At 53.7% G+C, this 17,864-nt stretch overlaps 1 protein-coding gene across 1 annotated transcript; it reads right to left on the bottom strand.

Moving 5' to 3' along the window:
* Positions 1 to 5,593: 5,593 nt before the first annotated feature.
* Positions 5,594 to 7,914, bottom strand: FAM43B (family with sequence similarity 43 member B). The gene has a single exon (XM_004603395.2). The coding sequence runs from the start codon at positions 7,447 to 7,449 to the stop codon at positions 6,466 to 6,468; it is 984 nt and encodes a 327-aa protein (XP_004603452.1). The 5' UTR covers positions 7,450 to 7,914; the 3' UTR covers positions 5,594 to 6,465.
* Between the last annotated feature and the right edge of the window lie 9,950 nt (positions 7,915 to 17,864).

Raw genomic sequence — 17,864 nt, forward strand, 5'->3', positions numbered from 1 at the left:
CAATGAAGGCACACTCAATTGTCCACCATTCACAAATGCATGGTGGACCAAGGCAGATTTATGATCTGGGGCGTCCCCTCCGCCCCTGCCAGGTCAGGGCCAGACTCATAAGCCTGCAGGGCTTGGATTAGTGAACAGAAGTCTGTGACGAGAGCCTGTGCTGGTGGAAGGCTCTGAGGGACAGGTCCGAACAGGCTGGGAGTCCACTTTCCAGAGAGAAGAACAAGGACATAAATGAGGGAAGCCTGCCAGAAGACCAGGTGATCTGCTCGACGGCAAGGGACTTCTGGATTCTGTGAACCCACCAGTCGCCTCCAATCTGGCCTTGTGACAGGCCCTGTGCCAGCCAACAGCCCCTTTTTCCTGAGACTGGCGACCTGAGAGAGGCCAGCACTCTCTCAGATACAAGGCACAGGAAACTTAACCCACACTGGCCTAAACAAGAGCATAAAACTGGAAAATTCCAAGTGTATCTCTGGGCAGGCCGTCAGGGCACAGGCAATGTTTCAAGATTTGGTCTTGTTCCTCTCCTGTCCTAGGCTGCATCTCACTGGCCTCTCAGGTGCTCTCTCCGCACTGTGGCCGGATGGCCACCAACATTACCCCTCCCGCACCTTGGCTCTCTGCAGCCCCAAGTGGGTGCTGCTTTGCCCCCGAGTTTCAGTCAAACCTCCAGAACTGAGTCCCGCTGTCTCTGATCAGGTCACATCATTGTCCTGTGTGTGGGACTTAGGAGACGGAGACACGGGATCCAGCCTGGATTATTTGTCCTCCGCTCTCTGGAGCACACCTGTGTGAGGTTAGCTCTGCCCGAACCCCGAGTTGGGGATGGTGGTCTTGCCAGAAGCTTCAGGACAGAAGGTCATAAAAAAAATATGTGAGGGGCTGGAGCAATAGCACAGCGGGTAGGGCGTTTGCCTTGCACGCGGTTGACCCGGGTTCGAATCCCAGCATCCCATATGGTCCCCTGAGCACCGCCAGGAGTAATTCCTGAGTGCATGAGTCTGGAGTAACCCCTGAGCATCACCGGGTGTGACCCAAAAAAGCAAAAATAATAATAATAATAAAGAAATAAAATAAAAATTAAAAAAAATGTGAGTCTGGGCTAGCTCTGTGCTCTGGCAAACCACCCAAGCATGGCAGAGGCTGATGCTATGACAGCTCAGTCCTTGTCCCATTGCTGATCTAGACACTCCTTTATGCACTCAGGTAGAAACACACCCTGTGGAGGCCCTGACAATACCCTGGGTGATGGCACCCAGCAAGGCAAGCGGGAGGATAAGGGGTGGGCTCTCTTTTAACTGGTCCAGACCCGGAGTGATGCTCCTGGGCCTCACACGAAACCACCTCGATGCAGGGGAGAACAGAGGGGTTTCATGGTCTGTCTGAGGAAGAGGAAGAGTCGCCACCACAAGGCAGGAGTAGATGGAAGCGGGGCAGGCAAAACGCAGCCTCCAGAGCTTTGCAGAGCAACCCGCCTCCTTTAGCGTCTTCGTCAAAGACTCGTTCAGGTCTCCTTAGCCCAGTTGGGTTCTTCTTCATGTCGGTGGCTTCATCCTCACTCCCTTGTGTAGCCAGCTCCTTCCCTCTCTGAAACTGAGTGCTGATGAGCTCTTTACTCTGGCTCTGACAAAGCTCATATGTGCTCTCGGACAGGCAGGCGGAGGAACCAAGGGTCAGGACGCCCGCTTCCCACTCATGGACTTGCTGAATGTCAGTCCCTCAGTCCTTTTCAGCTGTTCTCTCCTGCGGACCGGCTGGTTCCTAAGCCACCAGTCTGTAGCTAAGGGCACTCAGGGGAAGTGGACACACCACTCACAGGCGAATGGCATGGCAGCAGCTTTCTGCAGACCTTAACTGGGTGTCTCTGTGAGAATGTTGCTATCAGTAGCAGGTAATCACTCACTCACTCACTCACTCACTCACTCACTCACTCACTCACTCACTCACTCACTCACCCATCTCTGAGTGCTTTTCTTTTTTTTTCTTTTTGCTTTTCTGGGTCACACCTGGCGATGCATAGGGGTTACTCCTGGCTCATGCACTCAGGAATTACCCCTGGCGGTGCTCAGGAGACCACATGGGATGCTGGGATTCGAACCCGGGTCGGCCACGTGCAAGGCAAACACCCTACCCGCTGTGCTATCACTCCAGCCCCTCTGAGTGCTTTTCATGTGCCTAACATTATGCTAAGGATGCACAAAAACATAAGCCTACCCATGTCCTGGTTTTACTGCCTGCAGTTAAGCTGGACTGTAGTTCTCCTTGACTTGGTGGATCTCGGCCAGCTTGCCTGAGTGGAAGTAAGGCTGGAGCTGCTTGGACTGTGTTAACACTACGCCAGGGGCTGGACTGTTCCCGAGAGCGGGCCGGCTGGGCCGGGGGGCTTTGGAGCTCAGGGCAGACCCTGACGACAGAGGGTTTACTTCTTCCCCTGGCCGTATCTCTGGGTATGCCAGCTTTCTCCCCAAGAACAACCACCGGTTGGCTTGGGGCGTCTGAGGATAGTTCTCCTTCAGCCTCTCCAGGCAGAAGCTTGGCAGAGGGACTGCACCTCCACCCACTTGGTTTCCTCTCCAGGATGGCTCCTCCATCTGGCACTTTCATTCATGTATTCACTCAGCACGTTCTTGGGAGGGCGCAGCGCTTTTGGCTCTGCCGTGGTCAAGGTGCCGAGGGAGGGAGAGGGGAAGTGAAGGCAGGTGGGCTGAGAGATGAGGCACTAACAGGAAACGGCAGCCACAGGAGCAACCTGATGCGAACCAACGAGAAATGCCAGAACACGTGTGTTTGAGAGAGGAGGGACCGGCCCAGAGCTGGCTGGAGTGGGGGCGGGGTATGCAGGCAGGAGAGTTGCCGGGAGTGGCGTTTGAGCTGGGCTCAGGAGAGAGGGTAGGGCTTGAAACTCTGAGGCTAGAGGGAAGGACCTTCCTTCCAGGTAGTGAGACCAGGATGAGGGCAGGAGGCAGGACACAGGAGGAACATAGGAGGAACACAGGAGGCAGGATGGGGCACAAGGCGCAGCACTCGTGGGACAGGGCGGCGTGAGGGGGCCAGGCCAGCTGACTTCACTAGGGGCTGGGAGCTGTGGCCCGAGGGTCTCAGTCAGAGGCGTGTCCCTGCAGTGGTTCAGGAAAGCTGGAAATAAGGCCCCAAGGATTCTGGGCAGAGGCTTGGTCCCCCGCCAGCCCCCCTGAAGTGAGTCTAGCCAAGGGCACACTTTCACACTGTCCTTGGCTGCCCATGTGTTTGGCAAGCCCCCACTTGTTCAGTCCAACATTGCTTGGGAGGCCGAGCCAGCCCAGTGGCCTCAGACATGCAGGAAGCATCTCTCCATGAGTGACTTAGGAAAACCTGTAGGGCCGGGGCCTGGAAAGATAGTACACGGGCAACTTATTTCCCTTGCATGTAGCTGACCCAGGTTCATCCCCTGGCATTCTATATGGACCCCCAAATGCTTCTAGGAGTGATTTCTGGGCACAGAGCCAAGGAGTAAGCCCTGAGCACTGTGAGTGTGGCAAAGAAAAAAAAAAGGGAAAGAAGAGAAAGAAAAATATGCAGGACCCGCGTCTCCCAATGCAGTCATGGCATCCACTCCCGAAGAGAAAGCAGACAAGGAGTCCCAGTTACAGAAGGCTGAGGGGTTCCCATCCCTCTCCCCATCCCTTGCCATGGCAGCCCCGGGGAAATCCAGGGCCTGTAGGAAGATGATTTGGAACCCCCTTCACCCCACCCCCATTTTTTTTATGTCACAGCCGGAGAGTTGATGCAGGGAGTGGAGTAGGATTTCTCTGGCCTGTGTCAGGAATCAGGGAGAAAACCGAAGGGGAAGTGATGGAGGGGATGCAGCTTCCCAAACAGGTTTCCTCCCTGGGTACTAAAGGTGCCTGGGGATTGGGGATTGGGACCCCCAATACTGCACTCTGTGGGGCCTGAACATAGCAAGGGGGGTGCTTGCTTTGCACATGGTTGGTTCAGGTTGGACTCTGGCACCACAAACAGACTCTTAGGCATCTCCTGGAGTGATCCTTGAGCACAAAGTCAGAAGTAAGCGTTGAGTACTGCCAGGTGAGTTCTCTCCCACCCTTCCTCTCCCCCTAACAAACAACCAAACAAACCCCCTATGCTTCAGCCTGGTAGCCATTGGATTATCTAAACGGACTAACCCTCACCCTGCGGAGGAACGGAAGCTGGGTAGGGCTCTTCTTCCCCCAAACACAGTAAAAACTGAGGTGTAGTCTATGAAACAACTTGTGATCACAGGGTGAGTGAATAATAACTGGGGGCCCAGGGTGGGGAGGCACCACAACTGAAAGAGACAGGCCCTCCGGGTAAAGGAGCAACACTGATTGCTTACCAAAGTGTTTCCAAGACAGGCAGGGTTCCATGTAATTTTTACAAAGCCTGTGAGGTAGATAGTGTGATGCTCAGAGAGACTGAGCCCAAGTCTCACAGCTGTAAGGAGGCGGAGCTAGTCTATTGACCCCTGTCTTCTGACTCCAGGTGGTGTGTGTGTGTGTGTCTGTGTGTGTCTGTGTGTGTGTTTGTGTGTGTATTTGGGGGTGCTGCCAGAGGAGGGTGCAGTAGGGGCTGAGGCTGGGTGCGTGCGTGTGCACTATATAATATATAGTGCATTATATAATCCTGTCATCTCACAGAGACAATGAGAGCGGCACGGGAGGGACTCCTGCACCCCCAGTGCCCTGCTCTGTGCCTGCCCCAGGGCCGGCAGCTTCCTATCTCAAAAACCAGAGTCTGCCTCGGTCCCTGCCGAGACAGACTCTGTCCCTGTCCTCTTCCCAAATCTCTTTATCTGCAAAATGGGATCAAGAGCCCCTCCCCACGTCTAAGAGGGAAAAAATGAGCCATGCAGATAGGTGCCTGGGTGGGTCCTTGCCTGCTGGGTCCCTGTCACCCCATCTTCAAAGTCTCCTAATTCTGGCTTCCAGAGGGTGAGGCACCTGGGGGTACCCCCTGTTCTGGCAGCTCTCAGAAGCAACTTTTCTGATCACTGCCGATTGCAAAGGCTACCATTCCGGGCACTGGGAAAACGTGGAAACCATGTCCAGCTTGGCACAGACAGACAGAGAGAAGGCGGCCAAGCTCAGGACCCGCCTGGCATAGGTCTGGGCTGATTTCTCCAGCTCCTTCCAAAGTAAGCCAGGTTTCCCATCCTCTTTGCCTCCCTCCCTCCTCACCCCCTAGGGAGACAGCATGGACCACATGCTTGCCACACATGCACACATTTTACAGGGTGTGTGGCTGAAGAGAAGCCCCCGGCTTGCCCCAGGGATACAGGCGGCTGAGTCTCCAGGGGGACAGGCAGCTGGTTGGCCCCTCTTTGGGGCTCAATGCATGGGATGCTCACAGCAGGCAGTTCACACAAACACTGCCGCTGGCATCCAAGATTCGGCTTCCCAGCAGCACCCGCTCCGCAGCTCCCCAATCCTGGGTGGGAGTCTCCAGCCTCTTCTGAAGGGAGGAAGAGGCAAAAGGGGGCTGCTTCTTGCTGTCAGCCCATGACCTTCGGGGTTCTGATGATAATCTTTCCCACCCCTGGCAGACCCAGCATCAAACAGCACAGGAGAGGTGACCAGGCTGAAGAGGCGGCCGTTTTTATTTACAACGATCAGTTGGAGACATAGATCTTTGGACTTCTTGCGGCCAAGAGACACTGGGCAGGGAAGCGATTCTTCCCTGGGACAACAAGACTCCCACCTCACCCTCCTGCCCTCCACCCCAGGGTATCTGTCCCTGTCCACTGCCTGCTGAGTCAGCGGCCTCGGGCATCCACCGGAGGAGGTTCTGTTGGCCCAGACTTGATCGTGCTGTAGGGCACCAGTGGGCACCACAGACACCTCTGAGGCAAGCTGGGGTGGGGGAGGAATCCTGGAAGCGGGGGAGGGTACCAGGGCCCAGGTGTGGGCCTGGCATTGTAGCCTAACCTACCTCCGGGTCTCCAGGCACAGAGCAATGCAGCCAACTCGGGCCCCCCAGACCCCATCCTTCAGGTTCCTCTGCCTCTGCGAGGGGCGTCTAACCCTCCCTCCTAGGAAGAAGAAACTTCTTCCTCCCTCCTTAAGAGGATGGCTGAGAGGGAGCAGCAGGGAAGTCTCTGGGCTGAGACTAGGTGTAAAGCATGGGGGTGGGGGAGGTGAGGGGAATCGGCTTCCCAGGGGGGCATTTCCACAATGGAGGACCGAGGAGAAGGGTAGGACGTCTGATTGGGAGGCAGAGTTGAACACTGAATGCTGCTGCTTTCCCCCACCCAACTGCCCAACAATCAAGGGAATATTAGGCGTCCCCCTGCATCAGGATGAGATGCGAACAACGGGCATCGTAAAAGGCCAGGGCCTAGGGGGGGAGCAGAGGGGAGACTAGGGGAGCCAAAGCGGGATGGGCCAGGGTAGGAGGCTGGAAGATCGCCGGCCGGGTCCAGGGCCGCGAACCCTGCGGTGCGCGCTCTCAGCGCGCCAGGCCACCTCTCTCCCGGGCGCCGGCCTTCCAGCGGCGGGGCTGCGGCGGTGGAGGCGCGGGGGCGCCCCGCAGGCTGCACGTCCTCAGCTCCCGGGCCAGGCTGAGCACCTCGGGCCGCTCGCGCTGGGGGGCTCCTTCCTCGCGCTCGTCCGCGTCCTCGTCCTCCTCCTCGTCCTCCTCCTGGATGCTGCTCAGGCGCGGCGCGCCCCGGCCACGCTCGGCGGCCGGCGGCCGGTAGGCGCACTTGGCGTTAAGCAGGCGGCGCAGAGGGGCGCGCGGCACCGAGGCGGCGGCGCCCCCCGCGCGGAGGTGCTGCTGGCGCACGTGGCGCGCGTCGCTCTGGCGTTGCAGGCGCTTGAAGTCGCTGAAGGCCGCCAGCGCGGTCTGGCGGAGCAGGCGGGCCAGGGCGCGCGCCTTGTGCGCCCGCGCCAGCAGCACGGCGTGGCAGCGCAGCACCACGGCCTTGTGGCGCGCCTGGTGGCGATAGACCCAGGCGAAGACGCGCGGGTGCCGCCCGTCCGCCGTGCAGTAAGTAATGCGCGGCAGCAGGTAGGCGTGCGCCGGCCGGCGACCCCCCGAGCCCCCCGCCGCGCCGCGCTCGCACGGCTGCATGCGGATGCCGTGCGGCCCCAGCGTCAGCTTCATCTTGGCTCCCCCGCCCGGCCCGCAGCGCGCCCAGATCTTGCCCACGGCGTCGTCGGTGCAGCCGTCGCCCTTGGCGTGCAGGGTGACGGCGTTGCCCAGGTACCACACGGTGTAGGTCGGGTCCTCCCTGTTGAGCTCCACTTTCTGGCGCCGGCTGCGGAACACGCGGCCCAGGCGCTCCAGCGGCCAGTCGGGCAGCAGGTCCGGGCAGGAGCGCAGGAAGCTGGAGAGCAGCGACGTGTAGGCGAGCCCCGGGCTCAGGCTCTTCGCCTTGCACTTGGTCTCGTCCTCCACCAGCACGAATTTGTCACGTCTCCAGGGCAGCATAGTGGCTGCGGCGGCCACAGGGGCTGGGGAGTGCCGGGAGCTCGCGGGCGTCCGGCCCGGAGGCCGGGGGAGGGGAGGGCGCGCGGCAGCCTGCGGCCTGGGGGTCGCGAGCAGCCGGGCGGCGGCGCCGGAACCAGTCGATGCCCCGAGATGCCCGGTTGCCCAGCCGGACTGGCAGCCGAGATGTCCGGGCGGTGGCCGAGCGTCTGGGATCAGCTTCCCGCACAAGGGGAGTCGCTCCCGCCGGCCGGGAACCAGGAGGGGCAAGGGCTGGGCGTGGCGGCGGCGCACCCCCGGCCCCGAGAGGAGGATCCCGCGGTCCCCGCCGCCCGAATTGCGGCGGCAGGGAAGTCACGGGAGCCGGGACTGGCGGCTGGCTGCTCCGAGGGGGGACCGGGAGTGCGACTGCGGGGGGACTCCTTCACGCGTCGCGGCTCCACCTCCGCCGGCGCCTACATCACCGGGCGGGACCGCTAGCTCTCTTGTCCCCTCCCCTCGCCCTCCTCTCTCCTCCTCCCCCACGCTGACCAGCGCGCCCTGACCAGCACCGCCGCGGTGGGGCGGATTTAATCATTACGGGAGGCGGGGGCAAGGGAGACACGGAAGGACGGGGCCATCTCCAAAACCCTTCCCGAGGGCTTCACCAAGGCACATTCTCGGGCTTCCCTGGGGTCTGTCTCCAAGCTCCGGGTGGCGGGTGGCGTAGGTATGGAGGACAGCCCCTCCCCTCTTTCTAGGATTCCAGCCGCCCCTCACCCACAGGCTGTCCCCATCTCTGAGAATCCTTTGGGGTGGGTGCCTGATGGGCCCCGGCCTGGCACGCCCAGCCTCCTGTCTGCACCGCAGAAAGCTGGCTGAGGTGGCCGAGCAGTGCAGTGGAAAAATACTGTGGCTGGGGGAAGCTGGCTCCCAGGTTCTCTCGCAAGGTCGTGGGCCAGGCCACTGCGCTGAGCTGGGAGACCCGTCACCACTCCTGCGGCTGGTGGGTCGTGCCCATGCTTGGACCCAAGCAAAAATCTTCCTTTGCAGTCCGGGGTCTATGGGGCTGATGGAAAGTCCTGGCCAGAAGGCACTTACCAGGCTCTCCAAGAAGGCAAAGACCTGTCTGAGAACGCCTCTCTGGGGGGTTGCAGTCTTTATCTCCCACAGGCTTAGTGGAGCCACTTGCCCAAGGTTACAGGGCAGATAGGTGAAATCTGGACTCTGTCCTGGCCCAAGTGTCTGTCTGGATAGCTGCCCCCTCACCCTTCTGGGAGCCCATCATAGAGATGGGACAGTTTCCATCCTCCCAGGGCCCACCATTGGGAACTTTTACTCAGGATGGGTTCCAGTGTGGCGGGGCAGAGTTGTCCTTTGGCATGGGACCATAGCCACCCCCTTCCCCCATCTCATAAGCCCCTGAGCTCCCTAGAATCCAAGTGCTGCTTGGATGGGAGCCCTGATTCTCACTGCTGTGGGTTTTTCACAACTGACAGCCGAGCTCTTGCTTGGCTTCAGGACTGGGTGTTGGCCAGGGCAGGAATGTGCTCAGAGGCTTGGGTTTGTCCACACCAGATTCAGAGGTCCCTCGGAGCCCAAGCAGAGGGAAGATGGTGTGCCTCACGGTCCAGGCACCTTTCAGGGCCAGCGGGCAAATGCTGAGTGACTGGGTTTGAAGTCTCCGGGCATGTGGGCAGCAAAACCTCAAAGCTGCTCAAGGCCTGCTCCTCAAATAAATGACTTGCAAACCAGGAGCAGGAAATTATTGAGAATTGCAGAATCTTAGCTTTGGGAGGTTGTTTCACAGATGATTGGGTCCACTGCAGCCTCATTTTTCACTTATTTTGCAGCATGCAAACTGATACCGCTTTTTACTGGTTATAAAAGTAATACACTGGGCCGGAGTGATAGTACGGCAGGTCAGGCCCTTACCTTGCATAGGACCAACCTGGGTTTGATTCCTGGCGTCCCATATGGGCACCCTGAGCCCTGCCAGGAGTGATTCCTGAGTGCAGAGCCAGGACTAGGCACTGAGCATCACTGGGTGTGGTCCCAAATCCAAAAATAAATGAAATGAAAATATAAATAAAAGTAATACATGCTTGTGGTAAAAGTTCGCACCAGAAGGCCATGGAAGGCTCTCGTTGTTCCAGTGCCAGAGATGAGGTCTCCTGGCCAGCCGCACTGAAAAACAGGCCCTGAGAAGCACAAGGAGGAGGCAGGTGGCTCTCGTAGTGCTGCCTCTTTTTGACTCTGTGAGAGTCACCCAGTTGCACGTGGCTGATCTGGGTTCGATTCTTGGTACCACATACGGTCCCTGACACAGAGCCAGGAGTGATCCCTGCGTGCAGAGCTAAGTGTAAGCCTGAACACAGCCAGGTGTGGCCCAAAAACAAAACAACAAGAAGAGAAAAGAAAAAGTCTGCTATCTCCTGCCTTCAGTCTTCTTGGTTGGCTCTGTGGACTTTAGTACCTTGGAATGTCTGCTCCCCTGCCTTCCCTCCTTCCCCAACCTCCCCAACCGGCCAAGGGAGTGGCCAGCCTGCAGTCTCAGTTTTCAAGTCTGAGTCCCTCAAATTTCTGTAAAGACTTTGCCTCCTGAGGTGGCTAGAGTTAATGTATAAACACACAGGATGCACACAGTTAAATCGGAATTTCAGACAAACAAAGAGATCTTAGTGTAAATCTTTCCCAAGCTTTGCGCACATTTATCTGCTTTCTTCACTGGCTGCTTGCTGCCCTGAGAACAAGGGCTCGGGGAGGTGCAGGCAGGTGTGTCAGAGAGCTCCACTTCCTCCCCAGCCACTTCCTCCTCTTTCTGTTCCCATCACTTTGCGAAAATCAGGACACTGAGGACTGTGTGGAAGCACAGCATGGAATGCTCTACTTTTGTGCCCTGAACCCCATAGAAACATCCCACATTGGTAACTTTTGTTACCAACTCACCTTGGCCTCCTGGGCATGGTTTGTCTTATCCCTCCCTGCACCCACCTCCCCTCCACCCCTGCCTCTCTGCTATAGAAGATGAAGCTTGCTGTATTTTGATTGACAGCTCCTGCCACCCTTCATAGTTTCATAGTTTCCCTGCTGCCTATTTCTCAGTGTAGTTAGGACATTTTGTGGTTGTTGCTCTATTTCTATTCAGTGTTTAATTATTGTCACTATGCAAAGTTATATAAGGCATTTCCCTTGCACGCGGGTTCGATCCCCAGCATCCCATATCATCCCCTGAGAACTGCCAAGAGAAGTTCCTGAGTGCAAAGCCAGGAGTAGCCCTTGAGCTTCACCAGGTGTGGCCCCAAAGCAAAACAAAACAAAACTTAAAAAAAATATTGGGCTAGAGAGATAGTACAGTGGGTAAAACATTTGCCTTGCACACATCAGACCTGGGTTCCATCCCCAGCATCCCATATGGTACCCTAAGCATCTCAAAGAGTGATTCCTGTGTGCAGAGCCAGGAGTAATACCTGAGCATTGACAGGTGTAAACCCCCACACCCCCCAAAAAAAAAGAAGAAGGAAGGAAGGAAGAGGGGGCTGGAGGCACTGAACAGCAGGTAAGATGTTTGCCTTACATGCGGCCAACCTGGGTTCAATCCCTGGCATCCCATAGGTCCCCTGAGCATGGCCAGGAGTAATTCCTGCGTGCAGAGCCAGAAGAAACCCCTGAGCATTGCCGGCTGTGACCCCAAAAGCCAAATAAATAAATAATAAAGGGTCAAAAAAAGAAAGGAAAGAAAAAAGAAAGAAAAAAGGAAAGAAAGAAAAAAGGAAAGAAAGAAGGAAGGAAGGAAGGAAGGAAGGAAGGAAGGAAGGAAGGAAGGAAGGAAGGAAGGAAGGAAGGAAGGAAGGAAGGAAGACCCTTCTTAGGTCAAAGAACTGGCTCACCTGGCTTTGCATGTAGGGAGCCTGGGCTCGGTCCCTGGCAATACGTGATTCTCTGAGCACCACCAGGAGTTATCCCCAAGCATGATCTGGGAATAGGCCAGAGCACCACAGAGTGTAGCCACTCATCTTCAAAAAAACCACTCAAACATTACACACACACACACACACACACACACACACACACACACACCACACACACAAAATCTTGTGCAGCTGCTGTTCAGCCTGGTCTGTGCCTCTTGGGAACTTCATAGTACATTGTCCATGGCTCTGCGATCTAGTATCCCACTCACCCACCCTGTGAATTGGTATACCTGTTTCCCGTGTTGGATCGTATAATTGATCTCCTTTCATCGAGTTCCTTGCTTTAACAGCAAGTACATTCTGGTGATCATTTACCCAGGTGTCTGATTTTATATTGGAAATATATTTCCCTCAATTTGTGCTCTGTGTGTGTGTATGTGTGCGCACACATGCGCGATACCAAGAGGTGCTCAGGGGCTACTCCTGGCTCTTGCTTGGGGTTGCTCCTGGCAGTGATTGGGGGCCTATTTTTGTGTTGCCTGGGATGGAACCAGAATTGAACATGTACAAGACAAGTGCCTTAACCCTTGGACTGTCTCTAGTCCACAGGACTTCAACCTTCCGGCTTTTCTATTACGTTTTTTATGAAGTCTCCTCTCATCGAAGTGAAATTTTCCATTTCTTAGAGCAATTATGGCACTTTTTACTTGTTTTAATTTTTGGGGTCACCCCCCTGGCAGTGCTAAGGGCTTACTCCTGGTTCTGCATTCAGGGGTCACTCCTGGTAGGCTTAGGGCACACTGTGAGATCCTGGGGACTGAACCCAAGTCTGCTGCATACAAGATATCTGCTGTACTATCTTTCCTGCCCCAGGAGTTCATTTTTATTGTTGTCATTGAGTGTAGAAGTTCTTTATTGTGGATATTAGACCTTTATCAGAGATATGGTTTGAAAACATTTTATTCTGTTCCTTAGGCAACCTTTCTGGCTTTTTAATAGTGTTTCTAGATGCAATGAAGTTTTAATTTTTGATGTATTACTGTATCACTGTATCACTGTCATCCCATTGCTCATCGATTTGCTCAAACGGGCATCAGTAATGTCTCCATTGTGAGACTTGTTCTTACTGTTTTTTGGCATATCAAATACGCCACGGGTAGCTTGCCAGACTCTGACGTGAGGGCGAGATACTCTCAGTAGCTTGCTGGGCTCTCCGAGAGGGGCGGAGGAATTGAACCTAGGTCAGCCGCTTGCAAGGCGAAGGCCCTACCCGCTGCGCTATCGTTCCAGCCCAATTTTTGATGTAGTCCAATTTATTTATTTTTGTTGCCTGTACTTTTGGTATCAGATCTAAGAAATCATTTCCAAATCCAATGTCTACCAAATTAAATCATGCTTCTCTAAACCCTTTCTCAACTAGACCCTGTCCATGCCAGGACTGAGGCACCAGTGTGAGCAAGAATCCCATGTCAGTTTAGATAGAATATCTAAAGGCTCCCCAGTATGCGACTATATTCCTCATAGCCCACCAGCTTCCAGGTACTCTCTGACTACCCTGCTCATCCTCATAAAGGTCCCTGTCTAGTCTCAGAGGCAGCCTTAGCCTTAGAAAGCCTCCTTAGCTCTAAAATCCTCTTAGTAGTTTTCCATCCACTGACCCCGACCACTGTTCCCTGACTATAAATCCTCACTTGCTCTGTTATATTCAGAGTGGAGTGAAGTTCTGTGTAGGTTCTCCTCATTATCCAAGAGAGAACTATTCCTATTTCAGATGATTTTAGGGGTCATAAAAAGGTTGCCTTTGGGGTCTTGGAAATGTCATTCATCTTTTATTTCTATGGGAAGATTTTGTTACCACATCCAATGTATAAGTAACCCACCACGTCATGCTAACGAGGACCCTCCTACTTTTAGAGACCAGGGGAACCTCTCCGATGGTGTATTACCCCTGTAGCATTTTAGGGGGAGATGGGGTTCACACTCAGCAATACTCAAGGTATACTCCTGCCTCTGTGCTCAGGATCGCTCCTGGTGGAGCTCAGAGGACCAAATACCTTACCTGCTGGACCATCTCTCTGGGCCCATAAACAAACCACTTTAACGGCTACCCCACTCTGTTTTTTTCTTCAACAACCCTCAAAGATCTTTTCTCTGATTCTGGACACTGTCTCTGGAGAGAACTCCCAGAGTCTCCTGCCCATGCGGGATGGATGTTCACGCTTAGCAACCTGCATCCCTGGGGCAGTGTAGCCAGCTTCCTGCCCTTCTCACTGGTCAGCTCACACGCTGCCTGTCCACCCCTGCTCAGGTGGTACCTCCCTTGCCCTTGGCCAGCAATGCCTGAGTCCTTGTCTGAAGATGTTTGGGGTCAGGCCCCCCACACAGTCAGGTGGGGAGAGGGCTGGGATCTCCCCACTGTTCTGGAGAGGAGAGGGCACCTATGTCTCTCACTGCAGGCTTCACCCACCACCTGCCCCCAGTATCATCAGCTCTGTCTGGGTTTGGATTTCAGTGTCCTCGGCTCCTGATGATGTAGCCTGATGCTCGTGGGGTTTCCATCTTTTCTGTTCTGAGTGTCTCACTCCTGGACCATGTGCCTTCCTTCTTCCATGATGCTGGTGACATCTCTGAGCTGCTGTCATTGTCTCTCTCTCCTGTCAGCTTGTCTTGTTTGAGTAAGACACAGGGAAAGAATGGAGGTTTTGCTCAGCTTTTTCATGTGTAACATGACTTCTCTGCGTGCCAGTTTTGGGGTGGTTCATCATGGTGCTCAGGACTCAAGTACTGTTTTCACTTGGTCTCACTATGATTTCTTTCTAGGAAAACAGAAATACCTGGGGGTTCCTCAGTGGATGAATCCATATATATTTATATATTTGTCCAGCAATTTACTCTCTTGCTCAATGAAGAATTTGGATGGATGAACGTAATGCACAATGCTTTGGACCTTCTATTATCATTTCATTACTCACTTCATAAGGATTCATCTTATTAAGTGGGTGTTGAGTTCAAAACTGGATGCTGTGGGGACAGAGTGATGGATTTCATCGATTGCCTCCAAGAGGGCTCCCAGGGAGCCTCACCTTCTGGTATTGACACCTGTGCCTGGTCCTGCTCCTCTTTGCCATATTGAATGGGGCTGGCCAGTCATGGGAAAGACGTTGTGGAAGTGAGTCGTGGGATTCCTGAGGGCAGGCCATAAAGGACACTAAAGCCTCCACTTTCTTCTCTCTTGGCTCACTCACTGGGTGGAAACTAGCTGCCATCTCACGAGACACCTGCTCTGTGGAGAATTCCACATGCCAGGAACTGAGGTTTCCTGCCAACAGCCAGCACCAGTCCGCCCCCATGTGGGGGAGCTGTCAGGAAAGTGAGCTCTTCAGATGGCGGGGGCCCCATCTTAGTCGAGACTACAGCCCCATGAAAGTCCCTGAGCCTGAACTGTGCAGCAAAGCTGGTCCCAAATTCCTGACCCTTGGAAATGGTGAGATAATGGATGTTTACCATTGTCTCAGTCACTAAGCCTGGGAGCACTTATTTATCAACAAAAGATAGCCAGCACAAGTCCTAATCTGTCACTTGTTGCTTTTTTTTTTCTTTTTTTTTTAACCAGGCTGGCAGTGGGCAGTGCTCAGGGACTACTCTCAGTGCAGTGCTGAGGGGTTGGAGCTGGGTTGCTCCTGGCTCCACATGATCCTGAGGATTGAGCCTGGGGTCCCACAAGCAAAACTGTCAAGGTTCTAATCTGTCACAAGGGCCCCAAAGCTCTGCATGATCGCCTCCCTCCCTCCCCACTGCGCCTCCCTGAGCTCCCCACACCGCTTCTCTGTGAGACCCACTGTGTCCCCATCTCTGTCTCAACACTCTGCTGGCCCTCTTGCCTTGGGGGTCCTCTTTGCTGGTTTCCTCTTGTCTTCACCCTTCCTTCTGCTCATCACCTCCTCTTCTGGCCTCTTCACCTTTCAAGCCAGTGCTGAACTATCTCTGCTCTGGAGACAGTCTCCCATCTTTCTGAGGCTCTGACCCTCCTCAAGCACAGGGCAGGTTGTTAACAGTTCGTTCTGAGTGTCAGCTTGTATTTAAGGCTTGTCTCACTGCTCCTGAAACACCAATGCTCCAAGAACAGGGAAAACACTTGCTTTTTTACTCCTCTCACTCTCCAGAGCCTTGGACAGCATCTGGAAGCTACTCAGAGGTCAGAGATACCTATGGGAGAGCAGAATGAGCTGTGCATTCACCACTCAATTCATTTTTCGTCTTAAAAAATTTTGTTTGGGGGCTGCACCCATCAGTGCTCACACCTGGCCCTGTGCTCAGGGATCATTCCCGGTGAGGGCTCGGGGGACCATATAGCGTACCAGGGATCAAACCAGATTTGTTTGTGTGCAAGGCAAGTAGCCCACTGTGCTGTGCTATCTCTTCAGCCCCCTCAGTTTTCATCTTTCCACTACCAAAAAATAAAAAGTCTTAACACAAACCCCTAATTGACAGCAGATCAGTCCATTATTCTTAAAGAACAGCACATACACTTTTGTTTAGAAAAAAAAAATCTCATTCCCAACAATGACTCATTCTGTGCCCTTCATTGGCTTGCCCTTCTTCCCTGAAAAAGGGAGATAGCATTTGGGACAATACTTCTCTTGAAAACTGGGAGCTGTTTAATTTAGAGAGATTCTGGCAAGACTTTCAGTGCTCTCAAAGTACAATGTTCTTAATACCTGAGTGGTTGTAAGTGATTATATGGGATGAATAGAGATGAGCTTTGATTTACTGTGTGACTAGAGCTCAGCTCTATGAGTGTGTGTGTGTGTGTGTGTGTGCCTTTTGATACATATCTGTTTATTTTTTTAGGGGTTGGACCCCCAAGTGATGTTCAGGGGTCCCTGGAGCTACTCCTAGTGATACCTGGTCAACCAGGCTGGGATGTTCAATACTCAGGGACCCAGAATGCAGTGCAGTTTGGGCTTTGTAATACAATGGGCCAACAGGGCTGCCCCACCAGTGCTCAGGAGCCACTAGGGTCAGACCCAGTATTGCTTGAGAGGCCATGTGGTGCTGAGAATTGAACCCAGGCATGCATCCTAATCCCTATACTATTTCTCTAAAACCTTACTATATTTTTAGGGGAAGTTTTGGGGCCCATGTGGCTGTGCTCAGGGACTACTCCTGACTCTGTGCTCAAGGAGCCAGGGGACCTTAATTCTGGCAGGACTCAGGGGACCATATGTGGTTTTGGAGACTGAACCCAGGTCAACTGTGTGCAAGGCAAGCACATAACCAACAGTACTATCTCTTTGGTCCCTCCTGCTTACATTTTTAAAGAAGCGTCTGTTTGCTCATGAATATCCATTTGCAGATTTATTTGAAGCTGTACATAATTTCTAATTCATTTGGCACTATCATTTCTAATAGTATAAACCAACATTTACTTAAAGCTTAATGGACATCCGACATAATGCAGAAGCTTTTCCTTCATTGTAGTCAATCCTCACACTGACTTTTGCAAGACAGGAAGGAGCTGCTATCATTTCCGTTTTACAGATGAGGCTCAGGAAGATTAACTAACTCCTTTGAGGTCTCCCATCTGGCACCTGGCAGGATTAGAACTAAAAGTTGTGAGACATGCTCTTAACCTTTGGGGAAATTGTGTGTGTGTTGTGTGTGTACACATGCATGTGCGTCTATGGGTGTGCGTGTTTGTGTGTCTAAGAAAACAGAAAGGAGTGAAACAAACATTGCTATCCATTCTAAAGACTTTGAAGCCAATGGTCCCTTGAAAGTCACAGGTCTGCAATGAGATGCCCAGGTCCTGAGTGGTGTGCATACAGGAGGTGAGCAAAGGTGACGATTAAAATGCTATTTTCTGTGCACCTGTATGTGAGAGATAAGCCCTTGTGCATCCATCTAATTACAGTCCAGTTCAAAGCAGAATCATGTTTGCCTAACGGAGTAGTCAAAACAAAGGCCAGTGTTTGGAAACAGCTGGATCTCAGGAATGTGGAGGGTCAGCCCACCAGGATTCCAGCCAGAGCAGGTGGGATCAAAGACAGGGCTGAGCAGGGGATCTGAGCCTGACTTCTTTTGTGTGGAAATTGATCTCTACAGGGATAGCTCCACTTGGCCCCCCAATTTACCTGCTGGTGGCTGCTCCTCTTTCACTGAGCCAATGATCTCAGGACCCCAGACACATGTGACCCTTCTCCTTGGGCACTTATTGTCTTATTTGGGAGAGAGAGAGAGAGATGTGTCATGGGAATATGCATTCCCATGTACTGTTACGCACATAATTTAGGGGGGCTTCTTTAGCAGTGCCCAGAGCCTTGGGAGGCCACTCCTGGCAATACTCAACCATTGATGTGGACGTGACACTTTGGTGGGATGTGGTTCTACTTGATCCCAGAGGCACTGGGAGCCACTTCTAGGAGATAACTGGGGTACCGTGTATTATGGAACCAAAGAGACTGGTTATTGTCAGGGATTGAACTCAGAGCCTCATGCATGTAAGACACATACTCTACCAATTTG

The sequence above is a fragment of the Sorex araneus genome, chromosome 5, assembly GCF_027595985.1.
Source record: "Sorex araneus isolate mSorAra2 chromosome 5, mSorAra2.pri, whole genome shotgun sequence".
Taxonomy (NCBI): domain Eukaryota; kingdom Metazoa; phylum Chordata; class Mammalia; order Eulipotyphla; family Soricidae; genus Sorex; species Sorex araneus.